Source organism: Talpa occidentalis, unplaced genomic scaffold, assembly GCF_014898055.3.
Source record: "Talpa occidentalis isolate TD23 unplaced genomic scaffold, MPIMG_talOcc4v2.1 talOcc4.17, whole genome shotgun sequence".
Taxonomy (NCBI): Eukaryota; Metazoa; Chordata; class Mammalia; order Eulipotyphla; family Talpidae; genus Talpa; species Talpa occidentalis.
In genome coordinates this window covers 11,523,633-11,548,581 of record NW_023601754.1, presented here as the reverse complement: position 1 = coordinate 11,548,581, position 24,949 = coordinate 11,523,633, and the positions used below count along the sequence as shown (strand labels likewise).

Sequence of the window (24,949 nt, the reverse complement as noted above, 5' to 3'; positions counted from 1 at the left end):
AGGGGTAAAACTACATTTCCCAGGGTGCACTGCGAGGGCACGCGCTACCTGGTTAAAGAGCCCGCTGCGACCGGCGCCGGGCGGAGGCAGGTACGTGGGTGCGCGCGAGTCCCCGCAACGCACACCTGGTTCCGCAGCTAATCTTTCCCGCCCACCCTCGGAGACTGGAAGAAGGGGGCCAGGCCTCTCGCCTGGTTCCCGATGGGGAAGGGTCTCCGGGAGCTGTGCCGGGTCTCGCATCCCGAGCTCTGGGACCTGGCAGGTGCTGCGGGGACCTGGGGACGCCGGGCACTGGGAGGACGCCGGGCACCTGTCCTCTTCCGCCTTGGGCAGGATATGACTGAGGACATTAGGAGTGTTTTTACTTGGCCTCAGTAGATGAAGTGCCACTGGAAATATGTATTCTTTTCTAAGATTTCTAAACAAATGTCGAGTATGGCAGAGATGAGGACTTCTGCAGAGTGGTTAAGAACATGAACTTTGGAGTGGGACACACCTGGCCTGTCTGTACTATCTGTGTATGACTTTGGTCAGGCTATTTCACCTCTTTAAGTTACTGTTTCCTTACCTGCAGTATGGGTGTGATAAGATCCAACTCATAGGGCTGTGGAGTGAGTCATATGAGCTGATCCTGCAAGGCCTTTGGCTTGGTGCCTGAAAAAAGCACTTCCCAAGTGTTAACTACCACTATCATTCCACCTTTGTCTTCTCAAAATACCTTGGACTGATCTGGCAAGGCCTGCTCCTCAGCCTTGCTTGATTTCCCCCAAGCTTTCCCTGATTTTTTCTGCAGAGGTATCTTTGACCCAGAAGATAGAACAGTCTATACTCCCATCTGCTACAGGACCCCCCCGCCCCCCCCAACTTTTTTTTTAAGGATTCATTTATTTACACATATAAGAGCTGGGGTATGGGCCAGAGGTGCCTGAATCCAGAGGTCTCTGGATTCACCATAGACAGAGTGGGGAGCAAAACAGGCAGATCTACTGAAGTACACTGCTGAGGGGAGCAGCGCGCAAGACAGAAGACGTTTGCTGCGCCATGTGGGTCACCTCCCTGGCCAGGGATCAAACTCATGCTGCAGTGGCTGCAGTCCTGACTGTTCTGTTCTAGTCTCTAGTAGGGTACATCCAGGCAGGGCTGCCCATTTCCCTCTGGCCATGCCCAATTCTCCCAGCCACTATGCTGAGATCAAGACTGGGCTCAGATCTCCTAGATGTTGAACTCTACTTGGGGTATTTCTTCCTTGGTCCCTTTTAGCACCTTTGCCTGGGACCAAACCTCATTTTCATCATCACTTGAATAAGAATCAGGGAGACCACTGGTGGCACAGGCGGATGAGCACCGCACTGTGAAATTGTCTGCAGCCTCTGCAGTGCGGGTTCAATCCTGGCGGGCGAAAATCCCACATGGCACAGCAGACCTCTCCTGTCTCACCCGCTGCTCCCCTCAGCAGTGTATTTCGTCCGTCTTCCTGTTCTGTTGCCCGCTCTGTCTCTGGTAAATCTTCTCACCCTCCCACACTCTGGCCTGTACCCCAGTTCTTGTATGAAAATAAATAAATCTTTAAAAAAAAAAAAAAGAATCAGGGAGACCAGACTGGCTTCCTGGCATGGTTGCAGATCTGCTAGTCTCTGTAAAGTGGAGATAATAACACTTACCCTACAAGGGTATGGAAAGGATGAAAAATCATAGTGTCTTAACTATGGACTAAAGTGGGTGAGCTCAGGTCTTGTGATCACTAACATCCTCATTTTGTTGTCATTTGTATATGTTCAGGCTTTTAAGAATTATAATAGCTAATATATACTGAGCACTTTACATGTTTACTCCTTTTTTTCTCTCTCCAATCCTGCAAAGTAGGTTCAGTGTAGTGGTATAGAGAATGGACTCTGGAAAAGTGTCTGGGGTTAAATTTGACTCTGCCACTTGACAGCTGGGTGACCTTGGGCAAGTTACTTCATCTCTCTGTGTCTTTTTCTTTCAAGATAGAAATAGTACTTCCAGGCCTCCCTGGTGGCGCAGGGGTAAAACAGAGCTATCAAGCTACTTCTAGTCACTACAGCATGAATTTGATTCAGTCCCTGGCTGGCCAAGGAGCTACCTACATGGTGCAGCAGACCTCTCCTATTTCCCCCACTGCTCCCCTCAGCAGTGTATTTCAATACATTTGCCTGTTCTGTTCCCCGCTCTGTCTCTGGTAAATTCTCTTACCCCCCGTACCTCTGGCCTACACCCCAGTTCTTGTATGCATAAATAAATAAATCTTTAAAAAATTATTTAAAAAAAAAAGAAATAGTACTTCACAAACATTAACTAGGATGTTCTCACAATGATTTTTCCCTTGAAGGTGTCAAGAGGGGAATGATATTATACTCCCCATGTTGGTTCAGATCCTTGGAGAAGCAGATACTGTGATGGGATTATATTTACAAGACATTTATTGGGAGAGATAAAGAGAGAGCTGAAGGAGGCAGGGGTGTCAGTTTGCCCTCCAGGTCTGCTCCCTGTTAAGGAACACTGGGTGGAAGTAAGGAAGGATGGGTAGGCAGGGTCTCAAGCTGCAGTGCACTTTTATTTTTTAGCAGAAGCAAAAAGTAGAGTTTACTTAGAGACAATAAAATTTTGAACACCCAGGAAGAAGTCCTGGGGGCTGTGTAGAGTCCTTTGGAAGAGCAAGTGTGAAGGAGGACGGCCTCCAGTCTTCTAGCAGGGTTCAGGAACTGCTCACTCCCCCACTTGCTGGGGTGCACTGCACAGGTGCCTGCAGTGCACTTCTTAGACTGTTTCTGTCAGGTCTCTGGGGAAACCTGGAGCCAAGGCTGCCTTTTCAGAGCATTCTCCTATTGCAGGAATGGCCTCTCTTCTTGTCCCTGTTGCGCTGACTCATTGGTTGGGAGCAGTGGGCTGGACGTTTGACCTCCATGTGAACAAGCTGGGGACATCTGTCAGTTACACTCCCTGCTGCACGGGGCTTAAGAGAGTGTAGAGTGGTGCAGATCACACAATGAGTTTGTGGCCAGCCAGGAATCCTTCGCCACCCCCTTTCCTGAGAAGGTTATCTGGGCAGCCTGGAGAATGCCTTTGCCCTCAGGTGCCTGACCAAAATTGCTAGCTCAAATTTCCCCTCTGGATTTCCCTCCTGGACTGAGCAGGGAATAGAGCAATTTCTGTTAGCGGTGGAGCTTTTCCTGGAAGCCTCATGGGAGTGTGAGCATTGCTAAGTGGAGCTGTCTGTCAGTTTTAACCATGGGCTTGGTGGCAGCAGAATCTGGCATAAGAAGGAACTCTTGCTGAGGTTCAGATTTCCTGCTCTGGCTAGGGAGTGTGCTACCTGCTGGACATACACCTCTAAAACAGCATGCAGCTGGGCCTCCCTGGTGGCGCAGCGGTTGAGCGCTGGGTTGTGAAGCTGCCCGCAGCCTCTGCAGCTCCGGTTCGATCCCTGGCTGCTCCCCGGCCACCAGAGGAGGGTCCCGCATGACGCGCAGACCTCTCCTGCCGCCCGCTGCTCCCCTCAGCAGTGTACTTCGGTCCTTCTGCCTGCTCTGCTCCCCGCTCTGGCTCTGGTGAATTCTCTCACCCTCCCACGCTGCTGACTGTACCCAGTGCTTGTATAAATAAATAAATAAATAAATAAGCAAATGAATAAATCTTAAAAAAAAAAAAAAACTGAATACCTTTAAAAAAAAATAAATAAAACAGCATGCAGCTGACTTCTACCATGCCTCCCCATGCATAACTTTGGGTATTAGAAAGAAGTAGGGGAGGGGAGCTGCTGTTGGGACAGAGGCAGATGTCGGGGAACTCCTGGGGACTCGTTTGTAGTTGGTCTTGGTTAGGCCAGGGACTCAGGTCAGATCTGTTTTCCATCTGGTAGGAGAGCTGTGTTGGAGAGAACAGGAGGGGGTGACACCATAGGTTTGGCCTCCCCTCCCTCTCACTTGCTCAGGGTGTCCTGGAAGAAGATGGCTGACAGGTGGGGTTGCAGTCTCTGGGAGAGATCCTCTCCGATGTCCCTGTAGTGGGTGCTGTTGGAGCCCTGCCCAGATCCCCTTGAATAGGCTGGTAGGGCCCTCCCACAGCTGCCTCATTCTCCATGGACTTACCCTCAGCCTCAGGAGCCTGGGAGGTTGGAACCAACCTCCCTCTCTCCCTCGCCCCAGCTTACTGCCAGTAGCTAGATGATGAGGTATGGGCAGCCTCTTGCTTTAAGGTGGGACCTTTTGTTCGCCCCACCCTATGCTTTTTACTTCCCCTCCTGAGGAAATCACATGGCCCAGATGGAGAAAGTCAAAGATGCGCTTATCACAAGACCCAACCATCCCACCCCTGGGTATCCACCTGGAGAAATGAAGTTTCATGTTCACACCAAACCTGCACACAAATATTTATAGCAGTTCTATGCACAGTTGCCAAAACCTGGAAACAGCATAAATGTCCTCCAGTGGGTGGGTGGAGCACCATGCAATGCTGAAGGATGCAGCCAACTTGGATGCATCTGGGAGGTACTATTGGGGAGGGAGAGGAGGCAGCTCAGAAACTTACACCCCAGCTCTCACTGTGGAAACCAATCAGTGCTTTTCAGGAGTGAGGGACAGAGGAGGGGGGAACCGTAAGGAATTATATCAGGGAGTCGTTTTGGATGCAGGTAGTGATGGGGCCAAGAATTCATACATGTGTTAAAATTCACAGAACACCAACCAGAAGCACTTTTAAGGTATGATAATATTTTAAAAAGGTTCTTACATACACACATCTCAGCCTCAGGAAGCCCCTCAGCTTTGGGCAGAATGGAGCAGCCAAAAGGGGTTCAATGGACAGTTATCATCCTAACATGCCAGTACAAGGACTGCGTCCAGGTCTTCCAGAGAGGTAGGTGCTGTTCCCTTCCTCTCTGCCCATGACATAGGAACCCCACCTTCTCCCTTGCTACCCCACATAGCCCTAGGGGCCAAGGTCACCTGGGCTCAAATCCAGTTTCTGCCACATCCTAGTCATGTGACCTCAGCCACATCATGTGACTTCTCTGAGACTCAGTTTTCTCATCTGTAAAATGGTAGTAACTGTACTTACCTCATAAGGTTGGGTGAAGATCTTCTGAGTTCCTACTTGAGAAACTGCTCAGTCAAAGAAGATAAAATATTGGGCCTCTCTGGTGGCACAAGGGGTTGAGCGCAGTGCTGTGAAGCTGTTTGCAGCCTCTGCAGTGCGAATTTGATCCCTGGCCAAGGAGCTGACCCACATGGCGCAGCAGACCTCTCCTGTCTTGCCTGCTGCACCCTTCAGCAGTGTACTTTGGTCTGTCTGCTTGTTCTGTTCCCTACACTGTCTCTGGTGAATCCCCTTACCTCCCACACCTCTGGCCTGTACCCCAGTTCTTGTATGCATAAATAAATAGGTCTTTAAAAAAAAATCATTAAAAAAAAAAAAAGAAGATAAAATATTGACAGTAGGTTTGCTCCAGGTGCTTTGGACCAGGGTGGGGAAGCAGGGAGACAGGTCCCAGCCTGTGTTCTGACCATAGAGCTGGAATTGAGGCAGAAGCGGGAGCAGATCCCTGCCGGGACAGTGCTGCTGGCCGTGGAGGACCCTGAGACACGTGTGGGCAGCGGAGGAGCCACTCTCAATGCCCTGCTGGTAGCTGCAGAACACCTGAGTGCACGGGCAGGCTTCACAGTGAGTGCTTGGGAAGGGCCACCCTCGGCGGGCGCATATCCTCATCCTGTCAGGGCCAGGATTATAACGGCAGTGTCAGTCAAGACCCCCAGCTCTTCTGGTTCCACTGCCTTGACCAGTACATCACTTGGCCTCAGTTTCTATATCTGTAGATTGTGCAGACTCATCCAATGAGGGCAGAAGGCAGGACCAGCCTTTGTAGCAGTTTTGGAAAGTTGGAGTCAGTATTTCAGAATTAGGCTTTCTGGCTTCTCTTGAAAAATGCCAAGATCTTGCTACCCTTACTCTTTCTCCCATGCGGCAACTGTTTGTTGGAGCTGAGATGTGACTTGGGGCAGGGCATGAGAGTCGGTGTCTCCAACAGACCTATGCCTGAGTAGGCAGTGAGGGTGTTCACAAGCATGGAAGCTCTCTGATGATGGAGGTGGCACTGGCAGAGAAGGACCACAGTGTGGCTGCCATGGAGATGACTTACCAAGGGAGCCAGTCAACTCCATATTCTTGCCTACATCCTCCCCTAAAACCAGAGGCTAGCAGGGAGGCTCAGGTGAAGGGCCGCTGGGCTCTGTTATGGAAGAAAGGCCAGGGCTGACTCCTGCCTGCCTATAGCCATTGGTTTTGACTTTACGTCTTTCTCTTTGGTTACCTGAGTGGATTTGTGTCGGGCACCCTCCTTACCCCAGGGACAGGAAGGTAGCTCCTTGGGTGCCATCTGCCCAGGTCTCTGTTAACAGGGTCTCCTACTCTTGACAGGTGGTCACATCTGATGTCCTGCATTCGGCCTGGATTCTCATCCTGCACATGGTAAGTAGAATGTGGAATGTGGAGCATGTGTCATATAGAAGGCTGGAACCATCGATCCTCGGGTGGGAGCAGACATCAGGGGTCTCCTGCCTTTGTGTATGTGCAAGGTGTTCATTGTGCAAATACGTAACAGTCAAATGGGAATTGAGCCAAATGTCCAAAAATGGAGAACTGGCTAAATATACACAGCATATCCTCCTGGTGGAATATTAGACAATGATTCAAAAGCTCATCTAGGGCCTCCCCGGTGGCGCAGCGGTTGAGCACTGGGTTGCAAAGCTGCCCGAAGCCTCCGCGGCACCGGTTCGATCCCCGGCTGCTCCCCTGCCACCGGAGGAGGGTCCCGCATGGCATGCAGACCTCTCCTGCCGCCCGCTGCTCCCCTCAGCAGTGTACTGAGCCAAATGTCCAAAAATGGAGAACTGGCTAAATATACACAGCATATCCTCCTGGTGGAATATTAGACAATGATTCAAAAGTTCATCTAGGGCCTCCCCGGTGGCGCAGCGGTTGAGCACTGGGTTGCAAAGCTGCCCGAAGCCTCCGCGGCACCGGTTCGATCCCCGGCTGCTCCCCTGCCACCGGAGGAGGGTCCCGCATGGCGTGCAGACCTCTCCTGCCGCCCGCTGCTCCCCTCAGCAGTGTACTTTGGTCCTTCTGCCTGCTCTGCTCCCCGCTCTGGCTCTGGTGAATTCTCTCACCCTCCCGCGCTTCTGACTGTACCCAGTGCCTGTATAAATAAATAAATAAATCTTAAAAAAAAAAAAGCTCATCTAACTCTGCATCGACCTGGAGAGTGGCCTTGGGCAAGTCATTGGACCCTTTCTAGGCCTCCGTTTCCTCATCTGTAAAATGAGGATGCAACAGTTCTCACTTGGGGCAGATGTGCTGAGATGATCCCTATGGGTTCTTAAAACTGCCTGCCTGACTTGAACAGCCATTGATTGTATTTGTATTGTTTAGTGAACAAAGCCAGACATACAATTGTATCGAATGACCTCAGTTTTTAATTTATTTTTTATTTTTATTATTTTTTTTTAAAGATCTATTTATTTATACAAGCACTGGGTACAGACAGAGGTGTGGGAGGGTGAGAGAATTCACCAGAGCCAGAGCGGAGAGCAGAACAGGCAGACTGACAAAGTACACTGCTGAGGCGAGCAGCGGGCAGCAGGAGAGGTCTGCACGCCATGTGGGACCCCCACCCGGGGGCCGGGGATCAAACGGGTGCTGCAGAGGCTGCAGGCAGCCTCGCAACCCAGTGCTCAAACGGCTGTGCCACCGGGGAGGCCCTGACCTCAGTTTTTTAATTGGAATTTTGATCAAGATAATTTTAGGGGTCTCCCTGATGGTGCAGGGGTTAAAGTTTCAGCACTATCAAACTATCACCAGCTACTGAGGCATGAGTTCAATCCTCAGCCAGGGAACTAACCCATATGGCGCAGCAGACCTCTCCTGTCTTGCCCTCTGCGCCCCTCAGCATATATCTCAGTAGATCTGCCTGTTCCACTCTGGTGAATCTTCTCATCCCCCACATCAGTGGCCTACGCCCCAGTTCTTGCATGCATAAATAAAAATGAATTTTTATTTTTTTAAAATTTTATTTATTTATTTATTTATTTATTTATTTATTTATTTATTTATTTTAAATAGAGGCATGCTTTATTTATTTATTTATTTGTTTGTTTGTTTGGTTGGTTGGTTATACAAGCACTGGGTACAGTCAGAAGCATGGGAGGGTGAGAGAATTCACCAGAGCCAGAGCGGGGAGCAGAGCAGGCAGAAGGACCGAAGTACACTGCTGAGGGGAGCAGCGGGCGGCAGGAGAGGTCTGCGCGCCATGTGGGACCCTCCTCCGGTGGCCTGGGAGTTGCTGGGGATCGAACCAGCGATGCAGAGGCCGCGGGCAGCTTCGCAACCCAGCGCTCAACTGCTGTGCCACCGGGGAGGCCCAAAAAAAAAGAATTTTTAAAAAAAAGATAATTGTAGACCATAGGCAATGAGGGTGTTCACAAATAATATAGAGAGAAGCCTTTGTAAACTTTACCAAGAGTCCCTCAGTGGTTGTATTTTGTAAAACTGTAGTATAATCTCAGCTAGGGTGTTGACACTGATCTTGTTCCCAGACTTAGCTCCCACTTTTACTTACACTCATGTGTGAAATCTGTTGTCTCCACCTTTTCAACTTTTTTTTTTTTTTTTTTTTTTTTGGTGGGACCCTCGCCGGTGGCCAGGGATCAAATGGCGCTGCAGAGGATGTGGGCAGCTTTGCAACCCAGCGCTCAACTGCTGCGCCACCAGGGGAGGCCCTCAACATTTTGTTTTTTGTAAAAAAATTTTTTTTTTTTTTAAAGATTTATTTATTTATTTATACAAGCACTGGGTACAGTCAGAAGCGCGGGAGGGTGAGAGAATCCACCAGAGCCAGAGCGGGGAGCAGAGCAGGCAGAACGACCGAAGTACACTGCTGAGGGGAGCAGCGGGCGGCAGGAGAGGTCTGCGCGCCATGTGGGACCCTCCTCCGGTGGCAGAGGAGCAGCCGGGGATCGAACCGGCGCTGCAAGGCTGCGGGCAGCTTGGCAACCCCGCGCTCAACCGCTGCGCCACCAGGGAGGCCCTGTAAAAAATTTTTTTTTGGAAAGGATTTATAAATAAAAGTCTGAAAGGATATACCTCAAAATGAAGGCAAAGATTAGTATGCTTGAGGGGTTATTTTTCTTTTGCATATCCATATCTTCTGATTTTTTTGAAGATTTATTTATTTATGCATACAAGAATTGGGATGTAGGCCAGAGATGTGGGAGGTGAGAGGACCCACCTGAAAGAGTGGGGAGCAAAACAGGCGGATCTATTGAAATACACTGCTGAGGGGAGCAGCGAGGCAAAACAGGGGAGGTCTGCTGTGCCATGTGGGCCACCTCCCTGGCTGGGGATTGAACTTATGCTGCAGCAGCTGGTGATGACTTCACAGTCCTGAGAGTTAACCCCTTGTGCCACCAGGGAGGCCCGAGAAAATATTTTTTAAACAACCTCTCTCCTGATGGCCTTCTGCCCTTGCACAGCAGATGGGGTGTCCCCAGGCTCCCTACCTCAAGAGCTCCTTCCACTGCCTCCCCTCCTGCCCTAGGGCCGAGACTTCCCCTTCGATGACTGTGGCCGGGCCTTTGCCTGCCTCCCTGTGGAGAACCCCCAGGCCCCAGTGGAGGCTGTGGTCTGTAACCTGGACTGCTTGCTGGACATCATGAGCCATCGGGTAAGGTGGGCAGCAGCTTTAGGGCCTTGTGCCAGCAAGAACAACAGCTTTCCCACAGACCACCTGCTCTAGTCTGTGCTGGCCTAGGCGGAGACACCGGATTAATGACTTGAAGGGTACCTAGAGATAGTTAGAGCTTTAAGAAGTTGGTCTTGGGGGAGGTGTGGCCCCAGGATGTGGTGGAGAGGGTTGGCGTGGGGGCCTGGGTCTGGGGAGTCTGCTGAAACAAGACGGCTGCTGGAGCACATGAAACAGGCCAAGACAGGGCTGCGTGGCAGCAGAGGAAAGCCTGGGCCAGCAGCTGCATTCTCTCTCCCCTGCAGCTGGGCCCAGGCTCCCCACCAGGTGTGTGGGTCTGTAGCACCGACATGCTGCTGTCTGTCCCTCCAAACCCAGGTGAGACTGAGACCGCCTTTCCTAGTCACACCCAGAGACAGTCACTCCCTTTGCTTGCCCACCTCGTCTCTGGGCCTCGCATGCTGCCCCATTCAGAAGAGAAGCTGTAGAGTATGGAGAATGAAGCCCAGACCCAGAGGCAGGGTGTCCCCTGCTGGCCCTCAGTCTGCCTATCTACAGAATGGGGAGACCCAGGCCTGTGCCTGCTTTCTGTCCTTCAAGGCTCTGTGGAAGAACTTTGGAAGGGGAGTAATTCTCCCAAGGGAATGTCCCTTTAGCTTTGGAAACCTCCCAGGACCTTCTAGAAGTGTCTGGATGCCCAGCCCTGCCTGACCTCTTGCCTCCTCCTGGCCAGGTTGGGGCCCCAGGGAAAGGAACTAACTGCCCCACCCACAGGAATCAGCTGGGATGGCTTCCGGGGAGCCAGAGTGATTGCCCTTCCAGGGAGCACAGCCTATGCCCGGAACCATGGTGTCTATCTCACTGACTCCCAGGTAGTGCCCCTGGGGCTGGGTTGGGTTGGCTCCTAGTCCTGGTGCTCTGGGTGGCCTCTTACCCTGAATTTCCTGGCATGGTCTGGATCTGAGGAGTTTCCCCTGCTCTGAATTTCCTGGCATGGTCTGGATCTGAGGAGTTTCCCCTGCGGCAACAGCTCTTGTGTTCATTTGGTCTTTTGTCAAACATGAATGCAACCTGCCTCTGTGCCAGGCTCTGTGCGTGGGCTGTGAAGACATGCAACGTCTGCCCTCTGCTGGCAAGGGGTGGGACTCTTGTGCTGGACGCTACTCCCTGTCAGCCAGTGGGAGAGCACCCTGCCCCGTCCTCCTTCCTGGTCTTCGTGCTCCCTTCCCTGACCCTGTTTTCTGCTCCCCCACAGGGCTTCGTTTTGGACATTTACTACCAGGGCACTGAAGCAGAGATACAACGGTGCATGCAGCCTGATGGGCAGGTGCCACTGGTATGGCTGCCAGTCCCAGATTGGGGGGTTTTGGGAGCCTACTGGGGTGGGAGGGAGGGCTTGCCTTCCCACTCAGGGGCAGAGACCTGTTCCTTCTAGAAGATTCTAGGACAGACTAGCACCAGAATCTGGTGGAATCTGAGGAAGATCTGGAACTGGCATTCAGGGAAACAGGTGTAGCTAGAATCTGAGAAAGTCTTGGAGTTCAGTGTCTCATCCCGAAATAGAAAGGCCAGAACTGGACTGAGTTTGGGAGTTCAGTTTGGAACCTGACACTGGGGATCCTTCTAGAATGAAGGACACGATTTGATATGGCAGGCAAGAGTCTGAAACTACACCATGGGAAAGATGGAGAACTGGGTTTGAGAGGAGGCCCAGAAGGTGTCTGCTGAGGGGCTCCTTTTGCTGGCAGCTGCCCCAGGTCTGGTGCTGGAGTGGCCAGAAAAATGAAGGACCCTGCCTGGCATGGCAGCTGGCCCTTGTTGGACTCACTTACATGTCCCTTCCCCAACTCATATTCAAGACTGGCTCCCCACCTGACCCTTGTGTGGCCCCCTCCAGGTCTCTGGGGTTGCTTTTTTCTCTGTGGAGACAGCTGAGCACCTCCTGGCCACCCACGTGAGCCCACCCCTGGATGCCTGCACTTACATGGGCTTGGATTCCGGAGCCCGACCTGTCCAGGTGACTGGGCCTGGGGGATTAATGGGGGAGGCTGACCTGGGCTGTGTGACCTCAGGCCAATCTCTTTCTTTCTCTGGGTCAGCATCTCTGGAGATGGATGGGAATGCCCCATTTCTGCCTAGGAATCCCCAAGTAGCTGTGCTTTCTACCCCTGCCAGGTATCTCTGTTTTTCGACATCCTGCTCTGCATGGCTCGGAATGTGAGCAGGCAGGACTTCCTGGTGGGGAGGCCCCCTGAGATGGAGCAAAGGGATGCGGACATGGAGGGGTATCTGCAGAGAGCCCGGGCTGAGCTGTGGAGGGAGCTTCGTGATCAGCCCCTCACCATGGGTGGGTACTACCTCTGGGCTCTCCTGCTCTCTGGGTTGGGGAGAACATGAGATGAGGACCCCCAGGGTGAGCCTGGAACAGGACTCCTGAACAATCAGCCTAGTGCAGGACTAGTCTATCACCCTCTCCCAATCCAGGGCCCCCAGCACTAAGGTATCTCTCGTCCCGTCTTCCTTTGTATCCATCTGGCCACCTGTTCCTGCCTTTTCACTTTCTAGCTGTGTGGCTTTAGGCAGGTTCCTGAGTCTCTCTGGATCTCAGCTTCTCTTTTGGCACAGTGAGCTCTTTACCATGCCTGTCCTCCCAGGACCTGCTGAGGACACTCGTCTGCTGACAGGTGATTGTACCTGGTGTCTGAGTGGCAGCAGGCACGAAGTTGGAAGTCAATACTTGTATCTTTCAGCATATGTCCCCGGTGGCAGCTACAGCTACATGACCAACTCGGCTAGTGAGTTTCTACGCAACCTTACATTCCCAGGGGCTCCCAAGGCCCAGGTGGTGCACTCTCAGGTGGAGGTAAGACCTGCCGGGTGCCTGAGGACAGGTGGAATGAGGGAACTAGAGAAGGGAAGGAACTGGCCATACTTGGGACAGATTCCTAGTGAGTGTCGGGGTTATCTCTCTCACACACATGCTCCCTGGAAGCCCAGAGAGGTCGAGTAACTTGCCTAAGGTCACAGAGCTAATAGTGGTCACATCAAGCTTCTACATCCAGGTCTGCCTGAATGAGAAGCTAGAGAAGACTCCCCCCACCCTTTGGGGTCCGCTGGGGAGATGGGCACATTTGAGATGATGGGCGTGGCTTGGTGCCATGGTGTGGAGGAAGGAGGCAGATAGAATTCAGAGGTGACCATCAGGGTGAAGGAAGGGAGGGGCTGGTCAGGTAGGAAAGGATTTCTGGGGGGAGCTGTCCTCTGGTGGGAGCGCCACTATTGCGTTGAGATTTGTTCTGGAGGAGAATGCAGGGAGTGCGTGCCCCAGGGGAGCAGCATGAACAAGCAGCATGGAGTTGGCCTGAGGCTGGGGCCAGGATGGGTGCAGATCGGGATCTGGGAGGGAGTGGCAGGAATGCTAGTTGGGGCCTTGGCTGTGCTGGAAGATAGGGGAAGCCCCTGGCCTTGACCCTCAAAACGCTTTCTCTCTCTGGCTTCACAGAGGCTGCAGCTCTTGGGGGCTGGGAGCTCTGTGGTCAGCTGTCTGCTGGAGGGTCCTGTCCACCTGGGTCCTGGGAGCGTCCTGCAGCACTGCCACCTGAGGGTGAGGCCCAAGGCCTGGGCACAGGGAGGGCAGGGGCTGTAGGGGAAGACCTGAGAGTGTTGTGGGATGCCTGGGCCTCTGCTGCCCACTCAGGATGGCTGCCCTCTCCACCACCAGGGCCCCATTCACATCGGTGCTGGCTGCCTGGTGAGCGGCCTAGACAAGGCCCAGTCCGAGGTGCTGCGTGGCTTGGAGCTGCAGGACCTCATCCTTCAGGGACACCATGTGCGGTTGCATGACACCCTCAGCTGTGTCTTTACCCTCGTTGGCCGTCTGGATAGCTGGGAAGTAGGTGCCCTCCTATCTCCCTCACACCTATCTTCAGGGCTCCCAGCCCACCTCCCTTGAAGGATAGGCTATGAGGCCCTTACCTCCCTTTCATCTGCTGTGAAGCCCGCTGGGTGGGGATTTTCTTTCTTTCTTTCTTTTTTTAATTTTGTGTAGAAGAGCTGGGGTGCAGGCCAGAGGTGCGGGAGGGTGAGAGGATTCACCAGCAACAGAGTGGAGAGCAGAACAGAGAGATGGACCGAAAGCACTGCTGAGGGGAGCAGCGGGCGAGACAGGAGAGGTCTGCTGCGCCATATGGGTAGCTCTCTGGCCAGGGATCAAACTCAAGCCATAGTGGGGATAGTGCTGAGACGTAACTGGGTGGGGATTTTCTTTTTTTTTTTTTTTTTAAAGATTTATTTTTATTTATTTATACAAGCACTGGGTACAGTCAGAAGCGCGGGAGGGTGAGAGAATTCACCAGAGCCAGAGCGGGGAGCAGAGCAGGCAGAAGGACCGAAGTACACTGCTGAGGGGAGCAGCGGGCGGCAGGAGAGGTCTGCGCGCCATGCGGGACCCTCCTCCGGTGGCCGGGAGCAGCCAGGGAGCAGCTGGGGATCGAACTGGCGCTGCAGAAGCTGCTGGCAGTTTCGCAACCCAGCGCTCAACTGCTGCGCCACCGGGGAGGCCCTGGGTGGGGATTTTCATCCTCATTTCACAGGCCAGTGACTGAGGTTCAGAGAGGGAGGTGACCTGCCTTGGGCTGTAGAGCCAGTTATGCTGAATCGGGACTAAAACATGATTCTGCCCCAAGTTCTAGGCACCTGGAAAGGGGCTTTGAAGACTCCAGGCCTTGACAGAGTGTCTCAGAACGTGCTCGAGTATGTGCCCTATTTTCTCTCGTGCACGTCCTGGCCCTCTGGCTTAGTGTCCCCCTTCCGATCCCCCCTCCAGCCCTGAATGCTTCTCCTTTTCCCCTAGAGACAGGGAAAAGGCACTTATCTCAACATGTCCTGGAGTGAATTTTTCCAGAAGACAGGCATTCGGTAAGGCTGATGGCCCTGATGGGCGTCTGTGGGCCTAGACAACTGGGTCTGTGTGGCCACTTCTAGATTCATTCTGCCTCTGCCCCAGAGCAATACCTGCCCTGCCACCTCCAGACCCCAGGACCTGGGGTAGTTTTGGGGAGCCCGACTGACCCTCCCCAGCACCTCCATAGTGGGCAGGGAAACAAAGTGGGACCTCCCTCCCTGAATTGCCTGCTCGTACTGTCCCCAGAGGAGTTTGTCCCGGTCCCCCTTTATTAGCCAGTTGACAAGCAGCCAGATGTGGTGACTGGGCATGTTTCCCTCCCTCATGTGCCTTCTCCCCACATCAGAGACTGGGACCTGTGGGACCCAGACACGCCTCCCGCAGAGTGCTGCCTTCTCAATGCCCGCCTCTTTCCCGTGCTTCACCCCTTGAGGGCCCTTGGGCCCCGGGACATGCTGTGGATGCTGGACCCCCAGGAGGATCGGGGTGAGGCCCTGCGGGCCTGGCGAGCCTCCTGGCGACTGTCTTGGGAGCAGCTACAGCCCTTCCTGGACCGGGCTGCCACCCTGGCCTCCCGCCAGGACCTCTTCTTTCGTCAGGCCCTGCATAAGGCTCAGCAAGTGCTGGAGACCCGGCAGGACCTCAGCCTGCGCCCACTGATCAGGGCCGCTGTCCGAGAGGGCTATCCTGGGCCCCTGCTGGCCACGCTGGACCAGGGTGAGTGTGCTGGGCCGGGGTCTAGGCTGCCAGACCCAGTGCCACTGTGTCCTCTGCCTCCCACTTCATCAACCTGAGCATACTAGGAGCCGCGAGACTGTGAAGCAGGGGAGAGAGAGAGCAGTTTACTTTCAGGTTTCTGGGAAGTTTCATCCTGTCAGGGGCAAGGCTGAGGTCTGGGGCTGAACCTTTGTGTCCTATGAGCATCAGAAAAACCCACATTTTCTGAAGTGGGGGCCAGGATGTGGGTGGAGAGCTCCAGCAGAGCCCAGAGGGATGTGGCGGCTCTGCCTGAGGGCCTGGGAGAGTGGATGGGGGCTCAATCTTCACCTCATAGGCAGCACCCTATTAACAGTGCCCGTGACTGTGGGAAATGACCCCCATGTAAGCCACACCCCTGATGGTGTGGCTTTGATGGTGGGACTGGAACTTGAACTCAAGTGGTCTGACTCCTGAGCCTGATTTGACCACTCTGGGTGTCCTGATGGGGTGATGAAGTGCACCTCTGTTGGGCTGGCAGGGGGAGAACTTTGCTGGGGAGAGTGGGCGTGCATTCATAGGCAGGGATACATACTGGGTGAAAGAAAAGAGATATGAGGGATCTGGAGTGTTTGGGGACAGTCTCTGGGGACAAAGGTGGTTGAGGGTGGGGCCCGCTCCCCACCCACCTGACACTTGGGCCTCAGTTGCAGCTGAAAACCCTGATGTGGCAGCTCGGGCACTGGCCTGTGTGGCAGATGTACTGGGCTGCATGGCAGAGGGCCGTGGAGGCTTACGGAGCGGGCCGGCTGCCAACCCTGGGTGGCTACAGCCCTTCTCCTACCTGGAGTTTGGGGACCTGGCGGCTGGCGTGAAGGCGCTGGCACGGGAGAGAGACAAGTGGCTGAGCAGGTGGGTGCTACTGGAAGTCAGAAGCCCGGAGAGGCCCAGGGAGAGGCGGGGTGCCCTCGGGTCACCCAGGCAGTCAGGTTCTCAAACCTAGGCCATCTACCCCTACTTTGGGGCTCCATGCTACCATTGTCACTCTCCTCCTGTCAGGCCAGCTTTGCTGGTTCGAGCTGCCCGCCACTACGAGGGGGCTGTGCAGATCCTGATCCGTCAAGCTGTGATGTCAGCCCAGTGCTTTGTCTCCACGGAGCCTGTAGAGCTGCCAGCACTGGGGCAGTGGGTGGTGGCTGAGTGCCCAGCCCGTGTGGACTTCTCTGGTGAGTCCCTTGTGAGGGGTGGGAGGGGAAGGGTAGCCACTCTAGACCTGGCTGGCAGCCCTGTGACCAGCTTGATTCCGTCTAACTGTTGCAGGGGGCTGGAGCGACACACCACCCCTGGCCTATGAGCTTGGTGGGGCAGTGTTGGGCCTGGCCGTGCAGGTGGATGGCCGCAGACCCATCGGAGCTAGGGCGCGCCGCATACCAGAACCCGAGCTGTGGCTGGCGGTGGGACCTGGGCAGGACAAGATGGCCTTGAAAATCACGTGCCGGAGCCTGGATGACCTGCGGGATTACTGTCAGCCCCATGCTCCAGGTCAGGGTGTTGACATCTGTGGGGAGATGGCATACATAGCCAGCTGGGGGTGGGGCTGAACCCTGGAGGCCCTGCAGACCACCGGGGCTGGCCTGAGGACCAGTCTGGTGGAAGAGCCCTAAAGTCACCCTGCTTGGGGTGTAGGAGGTAGAGACAGCCATTTTCCTGTGTTGAGGGCCCAGGAATGGCTTGGGGATGGGGCCTGCATGGCTGCTGGACTTTTGTCCACCAAATGAGTCCAACACTGGGCTGGGCAAAAGTGGAGGTCGGGGGTGGAGGGGTGTCTGCTTCAGCTCTTGGAGACCAAATTCCTTGTGGTCCCTCTGCAGGGGCCCTGCTGAAGGCAGCCTTCATCTGCGCGGGGATCGTGAGTGTCGACTCCAAGCTCTCCCTGAGTGAGCAGCTGATGCGCACCTTCAGGGGTGGCTTCGAGCTGCACACCTGGTCTGAGCTGCCCCATGGCTCTGGCCTCGGTGAGTTGGTCCTGTCCCCTTGCTGCCCACCAGCTCCATCCCGACCCTCTAGTCACTTCGGATCTCCTCCCTGGGGCTCTGACACAAGGAGTGGGTGGGGCAGGACTGAATCTGGCAGAGCTGTTTCATGCCCTGGTGCCCTCTTCCACACCCTGCAGGCACCAGCAGCATCCTGGCAGGAGCTGCCCTGGCAGCCCTGCAGCGGGCTGCGGGCCGGGTAGTGGGCACGGAGGCCCTGATCCATGCTGTGCTGCACCTGGAGCAGGTGCTCACCACAGGTAGGGGACTGCCCTGGAGTGGGAGGGAGGGCACTTACTCAAGGGGCTCCCGTGCTGCTCCTCCAAATGCTTACAGAATCCTTGTCACTCTACTCCTCCCTCCCATGGGTTTTGGCTTGACATGTTTCTGTTTCAAAGGAGCTGATGTTTAGGAAGCAACTACTAAGTGCTGCCCCCTTCTTTTGTGTGAGCTACCTAGTTAACCAGGTGCTGTTCCTCAGGACTGACCCCCACCCAGGGTGTCCCTCAGGGTTGGGCGGGGCAGAGCTAGTTTGGAGAAGGGGACAGGAGCAGGGGACCTTGGCCCTTCTGGCCACCTGGCCCTTTCCTTGGTCATTTGTTCACCCCACCCTCACGGCCGCATGCGGGGGCAGTGAGGGCCCAGCACATGTGACTATGACACTGTTGGAGCTGTCCTCTCCAGGATCCCAGGCATATGGGCAGCCTGATGTTTGGCCCCAGATCCCAGGGTGCCCTGCCCACTTTGGGATGCCAGGCCTCGTCTGCAGCAAGACTCTGGGAAGGCAAGTGCCTGACTATGGCATCTTCCTGGCCACCCCGTAGCCTGCACCTTCCTTTGAGTATGGAGTCACATCCCATGATAGGTAGTCATTAGTAAAGGGGGCAGACAAGGGGAACTTCTCTCCTTTTGAGTGTCTTGACAACTGTCTTTGGAGTACTGAGTCTGGGCTGGGAGAGAGGTTGGGCTGTATAGGCTCCAACAGTAACAGGGCTGTGGGTTTGCAGGAGGTGGCTGGCAGGATCAAGTGGGTGGCCTGAGGCCTGGCATCAAGGTGGGGCACTCCCGGGCTCAGCTGCCACTGAAGGTGGAGGTAGAAGACATCGCTGTGCCTGAGGGCTTCCTCCAGACGCTCAATGACCACCTGCTCCTGGTGTACACTGGCAAGACCCGCCTGGCACGGAATCTGCTGCAGGTGGGCCCTGCCCAGGAGGGGCAGGAAGGAAGGTAGATGGCTCAGCTGGACCCATCTCCTCATTGCACCCCTCTTGCAGGATGTGCTGAGGAACTGGTATGCCCGACTGCCTGCTGTTGTGCAGAATGCCCACAGCCTGGTGCGGCACACAGATGAATGTGCTGAGGCCTTTCGCCAAGGTGAGGTGCTTGTCCCATAGAGGTCAGGGCACCTGAGTGAAGCCTAGTGTCTGTCCTCCCCAGGGTGTCCCACTCAGGTGGGAGCCATCTCTCAGGACAACACATGCATCCTCTTGCCTGACCTACAGGAAGCAGATGGGAGAGGAGCCTTGGCCACATAGCTAGGCATTGGGGAGTCAGAGCTGTGGCCACACTTTATTGAACAGAGCTGGGAACTGTGCCAGCTATGCTATGTACATCAGTATACAACCTCAAACAACCCCATGAGGTGGGCACTACCACCCGCTTTCCAGCCAGCATCACACCCAGGTTTACATGACTCAAGTTGTGCCCCTGGCACTATGTCAGCCTGTAAGTGGGCAGCGAGTGAATATCCTGGCTCAGGGACACCCCTTCCCTCTTTGCTTACCCCAGGAAACCTACCTCTGCTGGGCCAGTGCCTGACCTTGTACTGGGAACAGAAGAAACTCATGGCCCCAGGCTCTGAGCCCTTGGCTGTGCGGCGTATCATGGATGCCCTGGCCCCTCATGTGCACGGCCAGAGCCTGGCAGGGGCAGGCGGCGGGGGCTTTCTCTATCTGTTGACCAAGGAGCCACGGCAAAAGGAGGCTCTGCAGGCTGTGCTGGCCAAGACTCAGGTACCTGAAAGTGATGGGGTCTGGTAGTAGGTGTGGGGAGGCAGGAGCCTTCACTGTGGCCCACAGCTGACCAGGGGCTCTAGCTGCAAATCCCCTGGCCCTGCAGCCCAGGGTCCCCTCTCCATACCTTCTGTCCTTCGGTCCTAGGGCCTTGGGAACTACAGCATCCATCTGGTGGAAGTGGACACTCAGGGACTGAGCCTGCAGCTGCTGGGGAGTGAGACCTCAACCTGATGCCCCTTTAAGAGGCATGTCTCTTTGCTGCAAGAGGAGAAAACCCAGAGTGACACTTGCACCTTTTCTTTTCCCCGTGGGAACTTTCAGCCTCCTACTCCCTGCCCACTTCTGTGAATATGCTCCCCAAGGAAGATGACCTGAGTTTGGGCCCAGAGCTTTCTGGAGCTCGGCGACACAGAGACAGTGCTTGGAAATAGAAGCATGACCTCCTGGTTGACAGTGGTCTAGGCTTGGCCTCTGCTTCATCTGGACACAGGAAGTCTCAGGCTGTGTCCCATGCAGCCCATGGCCCAGCTTGCTCCTTGGCCTCTTACACTCCATGAGGCCCTGGATGAAAGGAGTGCCAACCAGCTTTAGCAGATGGCAGGGGTCCCTTCGTAAGGCTGACCCTGAAGAGTCCCGAGGCATTTCCTATGGCCTTCCTTTGAGGTCAGTGTGGAGACTTCATGCTCTACACTCCCTCCCAGGCTGACTTGGGGGAGAGGAGCAGCATGGGGGGCGGGGTTCATATCCACGTCGGAGGCAGTGAGCCAGTAAGGTCCTGCAGCAGCTTGCTGCCAACCCCGGTCTTAACCAGCAACACGACAAACTGTGCCCAGTGACCCAGTACCTGAGGACAGTGGCTTCTCAGGACTATAGCCTTCTTTGAATAAACCACTCTGCTCTTTAAGTTTGTCTGTATATAAAGCTCTTTTTTTGTTTTTGCCAAGAGCACTTCCCATTTACCCTGGCATTGTAGGAAACTGCCTCTGGGATGAGCCAGCTTCTGGTGCTGAGGGTCCAAGAAGAGGGGTGAGGGTGCAGGACTGGATGAGGTACTGACTCTCATGTGGGCGGTAGCCTGTGCCTCCCTGGTGTGGGAGACGGCTCAGGCTGTGGCTTCTGCCGTCACATTTTGGTGCAACTGGTCCCTGTCTAGCCCTGGAGCACCCAGCCTTCCCTGGGTATGTCATGCTGGCTTGTCTCTAAGGAGTGTCTTTATTTAGGGGGATGACAAATACTACATCCTCTCTTTGGAGTTAAACTTAACTCCCTAGTTCCCAGATGCACCTGTTCTTCTAGGCTGGCAGGGAGCTGCCTGTTTGCTGCAGTGTCCAAGCACGAGAATGACACCCACACAGGGCCTGCCTTAACTTTCCACCTGATCAAGAGCCCAGGGGCATGCTGGCTGAGGCAAAGATGCCCCCAAAGCACAATCTAGCTAGGTCTGAGGGCAGAGAGTAGAGTGAGTCCAGCAGTGGAGCAGTCTGGGCTGTCTGAGCTCTCCAATACCAGTCAGCCTTGCTCAGTTTCTCTGCTGAGGCCACGTGAGGGGCCCCAAAGTGTGAGAGGATGGTGGCAGCTACAGGCGCAGCCTCTTGATGTCCTCGCTGCGGAAGTCCATGCGCAAAGCCAGCACCTGGCGTACTTCAGCAGGGGTGAGGCGCCATGTCAATGGGCCAGAGTTGGCACCCCAGTAGTCTAGGATTTCAGTCACCTGTGGGGGAAGAACACAGACAAGTCATCAAGGAGAGGACTCTCCTGAGAGAAAGCCTGGGGCTCTACCAGAGGCAGAGAGGGGTGCCCAGGAAGGAGAGGGTACCATGCAGGGCTGCGCTGAGCTCTTGGTGGAAACATGACTTTTTTCTTTTCTTTTTTCTTTTTTTGCATAGAAGATCTGGGGTGTAGGCCAGAGGTGCAGGGGGTAAGAGGATTCACCAGAGACAGGATGGGGAGCAGAACAGAACTGCTGAAACACTGATAAGGGGAGCAGTGGGTGAGACAGGAGAGGTCTGCTGCACCATATGTGGGTTAGCTCCCTGACCTGGGATTGAACTCAGGCTGTAGTGGTGATAGCGCTGACACTTACCCCTTAAGCCACCAGGCCACCAGGAGGCCCTGGAAACATGATTTTGAGGGAGTGAAGGAATCCAAATTTTGCCAGGGAACCCCACGTACCCGCTCCAGATTAAGGATTGTGGCCATCTGGGAGAGCCGGGCAAACTTGTCTCGGATGGTCCAGGTGGTAACCGTAGTAAGGTAGGCAATAAGTGACCTCAGCTCCTTGTCAAACTGCAGACCGCCCAGCTGCATGGCAAAACAAGCCCGGAGTTCAATGCCTAGCCTTTGGCCAAGCAGAAACAGCCCCACTTCCCCTCAGTGCTGGGCTGCAAGGCCAACTGGGCCTCACGTGTACTTCAGTAGGCTTCACAGCCTCAGAAGCCAGGGCAGGACTGGGCCCACACAGGCAGGGCCTGGGGTGCAGGATTTGTCTCCCTCAGACCTGTGCTCCCTTGACCTTACCCGGTTGAAGGTGGATTTCAACACCACTTTTTCCAACTCGACTGCAACAAGGCTGGTCATGAGGCCGGTCAGGCTGTCGTAGATGACTGGGGACAGGCCAGCCTGCACACAGAGGCCAGACATCAGCGGAAGTCCCACCTAATCCCTCTGCTTCCACAGGAGTCTTTGGGGTACGGAGAGTTACACGAGGCCACTGAGACTATTTCTACAGCCCAGTGCTTGGAAGGGCTTTCGGGGTTCCCAGCAGGCGTGTGCTGAGAAGTAGCAGGCCGCTGGTTTGGGTAGAGGTAGGAATTCTACAAGCTGGTCCCTAGAGCCCCTGCTTACCTTGAACTCTGCCATTTGCTGCTCCAGGTTAAGGATGAACTGCTGTACCCAAGGGTCGTTGGCCTCATAGTCATTGAATTCTTCCTATTGTCAGAGAGGAGGGGGTCACCGGGGGCCTCCTCAGGTGGTACCATTTCCCCTGGCCCCCTTCCACTCCTTTAAGACAGGAGGGAAGAGATATTTCCTCTCCTGAAGCTTCTGACTCATCCAGCTTATAGCAGCTGGATGCCCAGGCTGGCAGGACCTGCTACATCACATATCTGACCAGCAAAGGCCCTCACTGTAGCCACGGCCAGGATATGGTGGAGCTCCTGGCATTTTACTCCCTCTTGTGTCTCATGTTTTCTAGAAGTGAAATCAAGCTAGGGGAAAAAAAGCTTTGAAGCCTATGAAAGGGGGGCAAAGAGAGCCTCAAAGAAAGAGGATGTGTCAGGTCACATCTCTCTCAGGCCCCTCTGTAGTGCAAACTGTTTCCTGGGAGGAACCCAGTCTCTGAGGGCAAGGGCAGCGGGCCTGAGAAGCATACAGGGTCTAGTTTGTTCAGACAGCCCACTGCCCTGCAGCTGATGGCTGGGGAGGAGGGGTGATTCCGGTTAGCTCACCTCCTCGATGTTGTGGGAGACAGAGAGAAAGGTGTTGATCCAAGGCTGCACCTGTGGCTTGATGGCTGTGCTGTTCAGCTCTGTCAGCCCTTCCTGCAGGACAAGGCAGAGTGGCATCAGACGCAGCAAGCACCCCCTCCCCCTGCTCATCCATCCCTGACCACCAGGGCATTCTTCCAGCTCTGAGGCTTTTCTGCAGGCCCTGTCTGAAGTATAACAGGGACAACCCTAATAAAAAGGCCAGGCAACTTGTTCCTTTGCAGATGTGCTGATTCTGGTCCAGACCAGAGACAGGGCTCTGAGGTTGGCTGGTAAACTCATAAGATTTGTGAGTGCCTGGCAGAGGCACACCTGAGGCTAAGGTCAAGCAGCAGGTTTGGGTCACCATTTGGTTCTGTTTCCTCAAAGCACCTTTCTGAGGGCTCTGGCTCCATGCAGGCCAAGTGGAGGTTCTAGAGGACCAGAATGCTAGCTTGTTTATGTAATGGCCACAAGGCTGAGATTCTGGTCTCAAAGGACTCAAATAACTTTAGGGTCATGTGTGCTTATCCCTCGCCCCTCTTCCTGTTTTCTTGTGCACATGGTGCCCATGATAAGCCAGAAACATCTCCTTGGGCACAGGCAGGCCTCAGTCAGCAGTTAAACCTGGAGCTTACCTGCAAGAGGTCTCGGAATTTGCTGGACACGGCAGCCAAATCAGAAAGGCAGCTGTCAAACTTGGCTTGGGCCTGCTCCCCTCCAATGCCCTGGTTGAACAGCTTGGTGCAGTCACTCTAGGAAGAACACCAAGCTTTTAGGCTTCTCTAGGCCTGGATCAAGGGAGCATATGGGGGGAGACGGGTAGTAGAGGATGACAATATGCAACCAGTCATTTTTTTCTTCTGGAAAATGATTTCTCTGGGAGCAGCTATGACTCATCCTAGGCAAGAAGCCCTAGATGGGATTCAGAAAACCGGCATTCTATCCTGACAGCCATTCTATCCTGACTTGACTCCCACCTTTGTAATATGGAGGTACTGGTATCAGGGAATGTGAATAAGAAGAAACACATACCAAATTTTTTTTTCTTCTCTTTAACAGGTGTTCTTAGGTTGAAGTCGTGGCTCAGCCATGTATCAGATGAGTGACCTTTCTCTAGTGACTTAAAGGTTCTGAGCTTCAATCTGAGTATAAAATGGGAACCCAAATTCCCATGGCGTTTATGAGGTGGATGAGACAACACACACAGTGCTTAGCCCAGGGCCTGGTGCACAGGAGGCAGGAAGGAGATGTAGCTACTGCTGTTAATAGTTTCTGCTTAAATATTCTGCTCTGGCTGCCTAAGGGAGATTGTCTTGATTCTAGCTAGAATTTAAGTGCTTACTTGTGTGCCAGGCCTTGCTCTAAGCCTTTTTTATTTGTTAAAGTACCTATCTTATGAGGTAGGTACTACAATTATCTCTATTGTACAGACAGGAAATTGAGGTACAGAGAAGTTAGTGACTTGGCTAAAGTCACACAGCAATACATTGTGGAGCTAGGATTCAAGCTGAGAATTGGCTCCAGAGCAGCTGTTCCTATTTGTCACACGACAGCCCAGGTGGTGAGAACACCATAGGGTCGCTGACGGAAGCTCACCAGGGTTGGGGTTGCCAGGAGCTGCCCACATTTCTTGCAGCCTCCTTAGAGTTTGTACTGCTTTGGCTACTGCAGTGATTTGGCAGCAGAGGCCCTCAGCCCTATGGCTGCTCCAGCACTTACTACCTTTAAGCAGCCTTTCATCTCTGCTGTACAACAGACATCAAGCCACCTCTCTCAAAGGGCTGCAAATGGGGTGAACAAAGAGATGAGAAATGTACATCTAAGGAGGGGTGGGATTTATGGGACTTGGCTTTTGTTTATTTCTCTTTAGCTCTTTGCTATCCTTGTTTTCTTTCACTTGGCTAATTCTAGCAGCTCAGTTTTGAATTTCTAACATTTCCCAAAGTTTTAATTCAAAACACAACATATTAATGTTAAGGATGAAGTCAAGAAAAGAATCTAAGGTGCCAAGGTTTAAACACAATGATGCCAGCCACTTTGTTGAATATACACGACATGTCGGGCATTATGCTATTTGCCTT

The 24,949-nt window shown here is 54.0% G+C and overlaps 2 protein-coding genes across 2 annotated transcripts in view; one reads left to right on the top strand and one right to left on the bottom strand.

The window, feature by feature from the left end:
* Positions 1–115: 115 nt before the first annotated feature.
* FCSK (fucose kinase) lies at positions 116–20,362 on the top strand. The gene is made up of 24 exons (XM_037516113.2): positions 116–262; positions 4,765–4,875; positions 5,528–5,679; positions 6,433–6,483; positions 9,611–9,736; positions 10,060–10,132; positions 10,529–10,626; positions 11,010–11,090; positions 11,652–11,771; positions 11,930–12,101; positions 12,505–12,617; positions 13,257–13,358; positions 13,476–13,646; positions 14,607–14,671; positions 15,004–15,374; positions 16,061–16,265; positions 16,413–16,579; positions 16,674–16,895; positions 17,225–17,368; positions 17,527–17,646; positions 18,394–18,581; positions 18,661–18,760; positions 19,175–19,398; positions 19,546–20,362. Exons 1-24 carry the CDS (start codon positions 202–204, stop codon positions 19,630–19,632), a joined length of 3,324 nt encoding a protein of 1,107 aa, XP_037372010.1. The 5' UTR covers positions 116–201; the 3' UTR covers positions 19,633–20,362.
* COG4 (component of oligomeric golgi complex 4) overlaps positions 18,707–24,949 on the bottom strand; it is a 26,626-nt gene continuing 20,383 nt past the window's right edge. Inside the window, exons 14-19 of the mRNA XM_037516114.2 lie at positions 23,504–23,620; positions 22,848–22,940; positions 22,246–22,329; positions 21,919–22,020; positions 21,574–21,702; positions 18,707–21,112 (exon numbers count right to left, since the gene is read on the bottom strand). Coding sequence (XP_037372011.1) covers positions 20,978–21,112; positions 21,574–21,702; positions 21,919–22,020; positions 22,246–22,329; positions 22,848–22,940; positions 23,504–23,620 — 660 coding nt within the window. The 3' untranslated portion in view covers positions 18,707–20,977. The remainder of the gene's footprint in view (positions 21,113–21,573; positions 21,703–21,918; positions 22,021–22,245; positions 22,330–22,847; positions 22,941–23,503; positions 23,621–24,949) is intronic.

Bases quoted from the DNA above. Each gene is read 5' to 3' on its own strand.
- FCSK (XM_037516113.2), top strand. From the start codon at position 202: ATGGGGAAGGGTCTCCGGGAGCTGTGCCGGGTCTCGCATCCCGAGCTC. The intron at 11,091-11,651 runs GTATGGCTGCCA...GGCCCCCTCCAG, and splicing joins CTGATGGGCAGGTGCCACTG to GTCTCTGGGGTTGCTTTTTT. The intron at 12,618-13,256 runs GTAAGACCTGCC...CTGGCTTCACAG, and splicing joins TGGTGCACTCTCAGGTGGAG to AGGCTGCAGCTCTTGGGGGC.